Below are 12,365 nucleotides of genomic sequence, written 5' to 3' on the forward strand. Positions count from 1 at the left end.
ATAGTAGCAGTGGGGGGATAATAGCCTCTGGGAAGGGACTGGGGCTGTGGGATAGCAGGTATAGTAGGGAGAGATGGTGCCTATAGTAGCATTGGGGGGATAATAGCCTCTGGGAAGGGACTGTGGCTGTGGGATAGCAGGTATAGTAGGGAGAGATGGTGCCTATAGTAGCAGTGGGATAATAGCCTCTGGGAAGGGACTGGGGCTGTGGGATAGCAGGTGTAGTAGGGAGAGATGGTGCCTATAGTAGCAGTGGGGGGATAATAGCCTCTGGGAAGGGACTGGGGCTGTGGGATAGCAGGTATAGTAGGGAGAGATGGTGCCTATAGTAGCAGTGGGGGGATAATAGCCTCTGGGAAGGGACTGGGGCTGTGGGATAGCAGGTGTAGTAGGGAGAGATGGTGCCTATAGTAGCAGTGGGGGGATAATAGCCTCTGGGAAGGGACTGGGGCTGTGGGATAGCAGGTATAGTAGGGAGAGATGGTGCCTATAGTAGCAGTGGGGGGATAATAGCCCCTGGGAAGGGACTGGGGCTGTGGGATAGCAGGTATAGTAGGGAGAGATGGTGCCTATAGTAGCAGTGGGGGGATAATAGCCTCTGGGAAGGGACTGGGGCTGTGGGATAGCAGGTATAGTAGGGAGAGATGGTGCCTATAGTAGCAGTGGGGGGATAATAGCCTCTGGGAAGGGACTGGGGCTGTGGGATAGCAGGTATAGTAGGGAGAGATGGTGCCTATAGTAGCAGTGGGGGGATAATAGCCTCTTGGAAGGGACTGGAGCTGTGGGATAGCAGGTATAGTAGGGAGAGATGGTGCCTATAGTAGCAGTGGGGGGGATAATAGCCTCTGGGAAGGGACTGGGGCTGTGGGATAGCAGGTATAGTAGGGAGAGATGGTGCCTATAGTAGCAGTGGGGGGGATAATAGCCTCTGGGAAGGGACTGGGGCTGTGGGATAGCAGGTATAGTAGGGAGAGATGGTGCCTATAGTAGCAGTGGGGATAATAGCCTCTGGGAAGGGACTGGGGCTGTGGGATAGCAGGTATAGTAGGGAGAGATGGTGCCTATAGTAGCAGTGGGGGGATAATAGCCTCTGGGAAGAGACTGGGGCTGTGGGATAGCAGGTATAGTAGGGAGAGATGGTGCCTATAGTAGCAGTGGGGGGATAATAGCCTCTGGGAAGGGACTGGGGCTGTGGGATAGCAGGTATAGTAGGGAGAGATGGTGCCTATAGTAGCAGTGGGGGGATAATAGCCTCTGGGAAGGGACTGGAGCTGTGGGATAGCAGGTATAGTAGGGAGAGATGGTGCCTATAGTAGCAGTGGGGGGGATAATAGCCTCTGGGAAGGGACTGGGGCTGTGGGATAGCAGGTATAGTAGGGAGAGATGGTGCCTATAGTAGCAGTGGGGATAATAGCCTCTGGGAAGGGACTGGGGCTGTGGGATATCAGGTATAGTAGGGAGAGATGGTGCCTATAGTAGCAGTGGGATAATAGCCTCTGGGAAGGGACTGGGGCTGTGGGATAGCAGGTATAGTATGGAGAGATGGTGCCTATAGTAGCAGTGGGATAATAGCCTCTGGGAAGGGACTGGGGCTGTGGGATAGCAGGTATAGTAGGGAGAGATGGTGCCTATAGTAGCAGTGGGATAATAGCCTCTGGGAAGGGACTGGGGCTGTGGGATAGCAGGTATAGTAGGGAGAGATGGTGCCTATAGTAGCAGTGGGGGGATAATAGCCTCTGGGAAGGGACTGGAGCTGTGGGATAGCAGGTATAGTAGGGAGAGATGGTGCCTATAGTAGCAGTGGGGGGATAATAGCCTCTGGGAAGGGACTGGAGCTGTGGGATAGCAGGTATAGTAGGGAGAGATGGTGCCTATAGTAGCAGTGGGGGGATAATAGCCTCTGGGAAGAGACTGGGGCTGTGGGATAGCAGGTATAGTAGGGAGAGATGGTGCCTATAGTAGCAGTGGGGGGATAATAGCCTCTGGGAAGGGACTGGGGCTGTGGGATAGCAGGTATAGTAGGGAGAGATGGTGCCTATAGTAGAAGTGGGGGATAATAGCCTCTGGGAAGGGACTGGGGCTGTGGGATAGCAGGTATAGTAGGGAGAGATGGTGCCTATAGTAGAAGTGGGGGATAATAGCCTCTGGGAAGGGACTGGGGCTGTGGGATAGCGGGTATAGTAGGGAGAGATGGTGCCTATAGTAGCAGTGGGGGGATAATAGCCTCTGGGAAGGGACTGGGGCTGTGGGATAGCAGGTATAGTAGGGAGAGATGGTGCCTATAGTAGCAGTGGGGGATAATAGCCTCTGGGAAGGGACTGGGGCTGTGGGATAGCAGGTATAGTAGGGAGAGATGGTGCCTATAGTAGAAGTGGGGGATAATAGCCTCTGGGAAGGGACTCGGGCTGTGGGATAGCAGGTATAGTAGGGAGAGATGGTGCCTATAGTAGCAGTGGGGGGATAATAGCCTCTGGGAAGGGACTGGGGCTGTGGGATAGCAGGTATAGTAGGGAGAGATGGTGCCTATAGTAGCAGTGGGGGATAATAGCCTCTGGGAAGAGACTGGGGCTGTGGGATAGCAGGTATAGTAGGGAGAGATGGTGCCTATAGTAGCAGTGGGGGGATAATAGCCTCTGGGAAGGGACTGGGGCTGTGGGATAGCAGGTATAGTAGGGAGAGATGGTGCCTATAGTAGCAGTGGGGGATAATAGCCTCTGGGAAGAGACTGGGGCTGTGGGATAGCAGGTATAGTAGGGAGAGATGGTGCCTATAGTAGCAGTGGGGGGATAATAGCCTCTGGGAAGGGACTGGGGCTGTGGGATAGCAGGTATAGTAGGGAGAGATGGTGCCTATAGTAGCAGTGGGGGGATAATAGCCTCTGGGAAGGGACTGGGGCTGTGGGATAGCAGGTATAGTAGGGAGAGATGGTGTCTATAGTAGCAGTGGGGGGATAATAGCCTCTGGGAAGGGACTAGGGCTGTGGGATAGCAGGTATAGTAGGGAGAGATGGTGCCTATAGTAGCAGTGGGGGGATAATAGCCTCTGGGAAGGGACTGGAGCTGTGGGATAGCAGGTATAGTAGGGAGAGATGGTGCCTATAGTAGCAGTGGGGGGATAATAGCCTCTGGGAAGGGACTGGGGCTGTGGGATAGCAGGTATAGTAGGGAGAGATGGTGCCTATAGTAGCAGTGGGGGGATAATAGCCTCTGGGAAGGGACTGGGGCTGTGGGATAGCAGGTATAGTAGGGAGAGATGGTGCCTATAGTAGCAGTGGGGGGATAATAGCCTCTGGGAAGGGACTGGGGCTGTGGGATAGCAGGTATAGTAGGGAGAGATGGTGCCTATAGTAGCAGTGGGATAATAGCCTCTGGGAAGGGACTGGGGCTGTGGGATAGCAGATATAGTAGGGAGAGATGGTGCCTATAGTAGCAGTGGGGGGATAATAGCCTCTGGGAAGGGACTGGGGCTGTGGGATAGCAGGTATAGTAGAGTAAATGGTAACAAAACATTTAGGTTAGATTGTGGATTGGACCCATTAGTGCTTATTCAGAAATCTCTTGCACCCAGAGCATACCTGCACCCTGTACACTGAGATTGTTAATTGAGAGTGGGTGAAGGTTACAGTGCCAGAGGGCAAGCAGTGAGTTCAGGGCCCCCTTGCACCCACCTCTGCCAGAGCTCCCTAAGATCAATATAATAAAGAACACACGGGATTGGGCTGTTCATTCAGCCCAACAGCAACAGTTTTGCACAAGGAACATAAGTAAAAGAGACAGAATCTCACAGTTTTGGGAATCTCTCTGGGAAACCCCATTCAAAATCCGGTGTTTCTATTCCCAGTGTTTCCTCCCCTGTGTCAGTTGCATCTGTCAGATTTTCCTATACGACTATTAATGAGCCCTTCTGTGCTTTCCTAAATAGAGCTGTTTATTTCATTTCCTTTGATGGTGGCAAGAGGGGGATCCCTCGCCCTAATGTCTATAAGGCTCTGAGCCGCAGAACAACAAAATCCCATCTCTGTCACTTATTTCAGCCTCTTATTTGTCACTCAAGCGCCATGTTGGAGACTGGCATGGCCTAAACAGTGACAGAATGCTCTGTTATACAGATAGCTAGGATCTCAGCCATAAAGCAGGGCAGGACTGCTGCTTACAATGGGGGGGATCAGATAGGATCTGTGCCACTGTGACAGAATGCTCTGTTATACAGATAGCTAGAATCTCAGCCATAAAGCAGGGCAGGACTGCTGCTTACAATGGGGGGGATCAGATAGGATCTGTGCCACTGTGACAGAATGCTCTGTTATACAGATAGCTAGAATCTCAGCCATAAAGCAGGGCAGGACTGCTGTTTACAATGGGGCGGGGGGGGGGATCAGATAGGATCTGTGCCACTGTGACAGAATGCTCTGTTATACAGATAGCTAGAATCTCAGCCATAAAGCAAGGCAGGACTGCTGCTTACAATGGGGGGGGATCAGATAGGATCTGTGCCACTGTGACAGAATGCTCTGTTATACAGATAGCTAGAATCTCAGCCATAAAGCAGGGCAGGACTGCTGCTTACAATGGGGGGATCAGATAGGATCTGTGCCACTGTGACAGAATGCTCTGTTATACAGATAGCTAGAATCTCAGCCATAAAGCAGGGCAGGACTGCTGCTTACAATGGGGGGGATCAGATAGGATCTGTGCCACTGTGACAGAATGCTCTGTTATACAGATAGCTAGAATCTCAGCCATAAAGCAGGGCAGGACTGCTGCTTACAATGGGGGGATCAGATAGGATCTGTGCCACTGTGACAGAATGCTCTGTTATACAGATAGCTAGAATCTCAGCCATAAAGCAGGGCAGGACTGCTGCTTACAATGGGGGGATCAGATAGGATCTGTGCCACTGTGACAGAATGCTCTGTTATACAGATAGCTAGAATCTCAGCCATAAAGCAGGGCAGGACTGCTGCTTACAATGGGGGGGATCAGATAGGATCTGTGCCACTGTGACAGAATGCTCTGTTATACAGATAGCTAGAATCTCAGCCATAAAGCAGGGCAGGACTGCTGCTTACAATGGGGGGATCAGATAGGATCTGTGCCACTGTGACAGAATGCTCTGTTATACAGATAGCTAGAATCTCAGCCATAAAGCAGGGCAGGACTGCTGCTTACAATGGGGGGATCAGTTAGGATCTGTGCCACTGTGACAGAATGCTCTGTTATACAGATAGCTAGAATCTCAGCCATAAAGCAGGGCAGGACTGCTGCTTACAATGGGGGGATCAGATAGGATCTGTGCCACTGTGACAGAATGCTCTGTTATACAGATAGCTAGAATCTCAGCCATAAAGCAGGGCAGGACTGCTGCTTACAATGGGGGGGGATCGGATAGGATCTGTGCCACTGTGACAGAATGCTCTGTTATACAGATAGCTAGAATCTCAGCCATAAAGCAGGGCAGGACTGCTGCTTACAATGGGGGGATCAGATAGGATCTGTGCCACTGTGACAGAATGCTCTGTTATACAGATAGCTAGAATCTCAGCCATAAAGCAGGGCAGGACTGCTGCTAACAATGGGGATCCATTGTTCTTTTATTCTCACCTTAAAAATCCACAGAGACCAGAAACGCCTGAAAGCTAAAACCACAATAAATGAAAATAAAAGCCACTACTGGCTGCAGATGATCTCATTAGGCTTCATCCCTGTGACTTTAAAACACCAGACAGTATTGGGTGTAAGCAGAGAGAAAGGGATTCCCTGCTGCTGAGACTCTCATTTTACTCCTCCTGGGATCTCTCAGATACCCCGGCGCTGGCAGCCCTCGCAGATCGGGTTTCCCCTGGATATTAGCGCAGCCTGCGCACCTAACAGCTGGGATTCTCAGAAATCCGAAGCTCAGAAACCATAGAGAATAACACTTTGCTAGAGTTAAAGGGGAAGTAAACACATTTATGTGAATAAAAAAATGGAATCAATTTTTTTATTGTACATTACAATAAATAAGGTACCCCCTGTTGTATAATATAAGGATATTAGAAGTCAACTCGGAGTTCCACGACCTGTATAAAAGCACGAGGCCGAAGGCATCGTGCTTTTAGACAGGTCATGGAACTCCGAGGTGACTGATAAAATCCCTATAATATACAACAGGGGGTACATTATTCACTGTATAATTGATAATAAACATCTAATCTGTAACTGAGAAACCATAGAGAATAACACTTTGCTAGAGTTAAAGGGGAAGTAAACACATTTATGTGAATAAAAAAATTGAATCAATTTTTTTTATTGTACATTACAATAAATAAGGTACCCCCTGTTGTATAATATAAGGATATTAGAAGTCAACTCGGAGTTCCACGACCTGTATAAAAGCACGAGGCCGAAGGCATCGTGCTTTTAGACAGGTCATGGAACTCCGAGGTGACTGATAAAATCCCTATAATATACAACAGGGGGTACATTATTCACTGTATAATTGATAATATACATCTAATCTGTAACTGTTTATATCTTATTGGACAGCACATATCAAGTCAATGGAGATGTGAAATTAACCCCCTGCTTTGGGGTAGCCATGTTTTACACACGCAGCAGACTTGCCCCTAGCCTATCACACAGCAACGTAACTATTGCCCCAGTGCACCACACAATGCCCCCCAATACAGCTGGAAAAACCACAAATTCAACTACATTTTCTTCTGGGATAAACACATTCATTTCCACTGGGGTGTTAGTGCTCAGTGCAGCTCTGCAGCGATGCTGAGCACTAACGCCCCCATTGAAATGAATATGTTTGGCTGGACACATTCCTGCCAGTAGGGAAAGTGTTAAATAGAAAAAAATGGGACTGCTTGGTCTGATAAACCTGCCCCTGACATACACGAGACACACATTCTGCCCCTGCATCTCCAGAGGGGTACCTTAGGGGGGTACAATAGGTCAGTTAGGGGTATATTTTAATATTGCACAGGCAAGTGTTCCTACATAAAAGCATTTGCCCCGAGGCCTCGAGCTTTTATGTGGCCGTGTCCCCGGTGGCTCCCGAAAGCTCCGTTATTCCCTGTATAATTCATAAGACACTATAATAGCCCATTTATAATGAATATATACTGTATATTCCTTTTCTTCTCTAGCCCCTCCTCCTTTCTCTATAGATATAGTGCAGCCTAGAGATAAGGGGGAGATGCAGGAAGCTGAGATCATGAGCTCGGTTTGATCTCGCAGATCTCTCAGGCTCGTGATGTTTGATTTGTAACGGATAACATTGCCTTGTGTTTGCCCTGGGCTTGCCCCTAGCCCCCAGTATGAGCCAAGGGTCGTGCCACCAACCTGCCACGGACTATGGGGCACCTCTTGCTATGCATGTATATATATACAATATACAGTTGGGTCATTTCCCTATGGGATTAAACTGTAAATTTTATCCTTATAAACGGTGTTTAGTGAAGTCATCAGTTATAATCGGAGCTTAGTGATGTCATTTCTGTCACATGACTCACTGAAACTTGTATATAATATACATGGTTATTTAGAAGTCACCTCGGAGTTCCATGACCTGTATAAAAGCACGAGGCCGAAGGCATCGTGCTTTTATACAGGTCATGGAACTCCGAGGTGACTTATAATATCCTTATAATATACAACAGGGGGTACATTATTCACTGTATAATTGATAATAAACATCTAATCTGTAACTGTTTATTTTTCTACCCCTAATACTGAAGAGCAACAACTTTAAACTCAAAGATTTCCCAGTGATTACGAAGTCCCTGTGGAGTCACCAGATCTAAAGGCCCATTTGCCCCAGAGACAATGGGGGCTCATTTATAGACAAGTTTGCAGCTGGGCAGACGATTGCTTTCTACTGATTGGCTGGTACGGGTTACTGTCCAGGCGCCAATTGGTCCCAGCAACACCAGTAAGAGCTTTCCAGATCCCTTCAGCCTGGGGCAAGTTGGATAGAGAATCTATGGGCAACCTTGTCACCCAAAACAATTAGTCCAACTAACCATGTAGATCCTTCCATAACCTTGACCCCTGAAGCCTACAGCTCCTTCTTCATTCTCAGTGGGGCATGTAGGTCCCATAGAGCCAACCCAGGGCGAAACCATCTTTCTCCAAATTTTTGCTCTCAGAAAACCATAATATTGAGTCTACAGACCACAAGTTTACTAATTGCTGCCAGTCATTTCATATTGATTGATCTAAACTGCCATGAAGTCTATGAAATCTGAGCTCCACCAACATGACTTGGCCCACTTATCAATCATCAGAACCTCAGTACTGAGCCTTACGGCCAACTACTGCAAGTGTTTAGTAGCAGAAACTGGCCATGTGTACTACTGGATCCTGGGCTACTATAGTACCTACAGAACCAACAGTACCTACAGAACCAACAGTACCTACAGAACCAACAGTACCTACAGAACCAACAGTACCTACAGAACCAACAGTACCTACAGAACCAACAGTACCTACAGGACCAGCACTACAGGTGCACCTCCCAAGAACAGAACAACTGGAAAACATGGAGGTGGCACTTCTTAAACTGAATGGAACATTAGAATGTTCTGCCCATATAGCAAGTTACCACACACAGATAGATAGATGACAGATAGATAAAAAAAAAAATAGATAGATAGATAGATGTCAGATAGATAGATGGCAGATAGATAGATGACAGATAGATAGATGACAGATATATAGATGACAGATAGATAAAAAAAAATAGATAGATAGATAGATGTCAGATAGATAGATGGCAGATAGATAGATGACAGATAGATAGATGACAGATATATAGATGACAGATAGATAAAAAAAAATGGATAGATAGATGACAGATATATAGATGACAGATAGATAAAAAATAGATAGATGACAGATAGATAGATGACAGATATATAGATGACAGTTAGATAAAAAATAGATAGATGACAGATAGATAGGCAGACACAACAATTCCAGCACATAAACAATGACTCGTCATTAAGATCTCTTCATTTAAATCCAGTAATTATGAACATTCCCCAAACCTCCAATATAAGAAAATCAGATTATTTTTTGTTCTCCCAGGTCGTGGCCCCCCGGGCAGAGTTCAGGGATGGGAGTTATAGTTGGTACTCACACAAAGGCATGGTAAAGCAGTGCCCATCCTCTGGGTCTTTCCAAGGCATCATATATCAAAGTTTGGATCCTCCTATACTTGGCGTTGTTCCTTTTGACGGGTCTGCTACAGCTCAGAGGGGTCTTAGCCAGAAGCCCTATTCCCTGAGGGTTGCGCTTGACCTCTTCCTTCCCTGGTCCCACCAGCAACAAGGTCCCATCCTTATCCACTCCTGCCCCAAGAGAGGTTTGTTCCCCATCCCCAACGTGAGCAGCTTTCTTCTCCTCTTGCCCGGCCGAGTGTCTGCTCTTCAGCCCCATGGTGACTGGTCCTGACAGGTGAGCTTTGGGCAAGCCTGGGGAACCCCGGTGCCATGGTCTGCAATTACGTATCCATCAGGTGAAGGAGCACAATCCCTGTGAGGACCATAGCAAGGAATGGCCAACACAACACACAGCCGGCCCCTGTCCTCTGCCTTTTTTTTTTTTACTCAATCCCCAATCTCAGGTCAGGGAGTGGTCCATTACACTACAGGCATTCAGAGACCACCTCCCAGACGCCGATTCCTTTGCATGTTTTTGTTCCAGTCACATCACCCAACGCTCACATGTTACCAGCAGGGATATGCCAAGCTCTTAGATGGTGAGAGCACCCAGAACATCTCCATAGATACCAAAGTGGTCCATCTCCTTGCACGGCTCCTCGCTGCTACCAAGCAAAGATGACTCCTGTAGAACCTTCTCTCCTCCTGGTCCAGAACAACAGACCCCCTGGCCCCCGTGTATGCGAGTGCGATGGGAGACGGTGGGCTCTTGCCATAAAGAAAGGAATATGCATGGAGGGGGGGAGCCCAGGAATCAGCTGCCACTCATTCATTGATTCATGGCTTTGCTGGGAGCCCAGCCTTCCCCGGTGCTCGCTCTGTGCTGTCTGAGGGAAGAGATTGAGAGAGCGGAGGAAGGAGGAGAGGGAAGGAGGGGCTGTCGGATGGGGGGGGATCACATAATAATAACAGTGAACTGGATGTACAGAGACAAGTGTGCGAGGGATGGAGAGAGCCAAGCACACACACATAGGGAGAGAGCCAAGCACACACACACACATAGGGAGAGAGCCAAGCACACACACACACATAGGGAGAGAGCCAAGCACACACACACACATAGGGAGAGAGCCAAGCACACACACACACACATAGGGAGAGAGCCAAGCACACACACACACACATAGGGAGAGAGCCAAGCACACACACACACACATAGGGAGAGAGCCAAGCACACACACACACATAGGGAGAGAGCCAAGCACACACACACACATAGGGAGAGAGCCAAGCACACACACACACACATAGGGAGAGAGAGCTGAAAGCACACACACACACATATAGGGAGAGAGCCAAGCCCACACACACACACATAGGGAGAGAGCCAAGCACACACACACACACATAGGGAGAGAGCCAAGCACACACACACACATAGGGAGAGAGCCAAGCACACACACACACATAGGGAGAGAGCCAAGCCCACACACACACACATAGGGAGAGAGCCAAGCACACACACACACACATAGGGAGAGAGCCAAGCACACACACACACATAGGGAGAGAGCCAAGCACACACACACACATAGGGAGAGAGCCAAGCACACACACACACACACACACACACACACACATAGGGAGAGAGCCAAGCACACACACACACACACATAGGGAGAGAGCCAAGCACACACACACACACACACACATAGGGAGAGAGCCAAGCACACACACACACACATAGGGAGAGAACCAAGCACACACACACACACACACATAGGGAGAGAGCCAAGCACACACACACACACACACATAGGGAGAGAACCAAGCACACACACACACACATAGGGAGAGAGCCAAGCACACACACACACACACACATAGGGAGAGAGCCAAGCACACACACACACACACACACACACACACACATAGGGAGAGAGCCAAGCACACACACACACACACACATAGGGAGAGAGCCAAACACACACACACACACACACACACACACATAGGGAGAGAGCCAAGCACACACACACACACACACACACACACACATAGGGAGAGAGCCAAGCACACACACACACACACATAGGGAGAGAGCCAAGCACACACACACACATAGGGAGAGAGCCAAGCACACACACACACACACATAGGGAGAGAGCCAAGCACACACACACACACACACATAGGGAGAGAGCCAAGCACACACACACACACACACACACACACATAGGGAGAGAGCCAAGCACACACACACACACACACACACACACATAGGGAGAGAGCCAAGCACACACACACACACACACACACACACACATAGGGAGAGAGCCAAGCACACACACACACACACATAGGGAGAGAGCCAAGCACACACACACACATAGGGAGAGAGCCAAGCACACACACACACATAGGGAGAGAGCCAAGCACACACACACACACACATAGGGAGAGAGCCAAGCACACACACACACACACACATAGGGAGAGAGCCAAGCACACACACACACACACACATAGGGAGAGAGCCAAGCACACACACACACACACACATAGGGAGAGAGCCAAAACACACACACACACACACATAGGGAGAGAGCCAAACCACACACACACACACATAGGGAGAGAGCCAAGCACACACACACACACACATAGGGAGAGAGCCAAGCACACACACACACACACACACACACATAGGGAGAGAGCCAAGCACACACACACACACACACACATAGGGAGAGAGCCAAGCACCACACACACACACACACCCACACACACACACCACACACACACACACACACCACATCACACACACACACACAACCACACGACCACACACACACAACACACACAAACATAGGGAGAGAGCCAAGCACATCCACACACACACACATAGGGAGAGAGCAGCACCACATGAGGACAACACAGCGACACACACACACACACACACCACACACACATAGGAGAGAGCCAAGCACACCACACACACACACATAGGGAGAGAGCCAAGCCATCTCAGACACACACCACATAGGGAGAAGCCAAGCACACACACACACACCAATAGGGAGGAGCCAAGCAACAACACAATCACACACACCAGCACATGAGGGAGAGAGCCAAGCACCACACCCACAACACACACACACATAGGGAGAGAGCCAAGCACACACCACACACAACACATAGGGAGAGAGCCAAG

At 49.0% G+C, this 12,365-nt stretch overlaps 1 protein-coding gene across 2 annotated transcripts in view; it reads right to left on the bottom strand.

Annotated features, from left to right (window-relative positions):
* kcnq3 (potassium voltage-gated channel subfamily Q member 3) overlaps nucleotides 1-10,178 on the bottom strand; it is a 99,185-nt gene extending 89,007 nt beyond the window's left edge. Inside the window, exon 1 of one of the 2 annotated variants that reach the window (XM_031904409.1) lies at nucleotides 9,130-10,178. In XM_031904409.1, coding sequence (XP_031760269.1) covers nucleotides 9,130-9,428 — 299 coding nt within the window. In that variant the 5' untranslated portion in view covers nucleotides 9,429-10,178. The remainder of the gene's footprint in view (nucleotides 1-9,129) is intronic. The other variant, XM_012965168.3, reaches the window with a different exon arrangement.
* Nucleotides 10,179-12,365: the final 2,187 nt, after the last annotated feature.

Source organism: Xenopus tropicalis, chromosome 6, assembly GCF_000004195.4.
Source record: "Xenopus tropicalis strain Nigerian chromosome 6, UCB_Xtro_10.0, whole genome shotgun sequence".
In the NCBI taxonomy this organism is placed as follows: Eukaryota; Metazoa; Chordata; class Amphibia; order Anura; family Pipidae; genus Xenopus; species Xenopus tropicalis.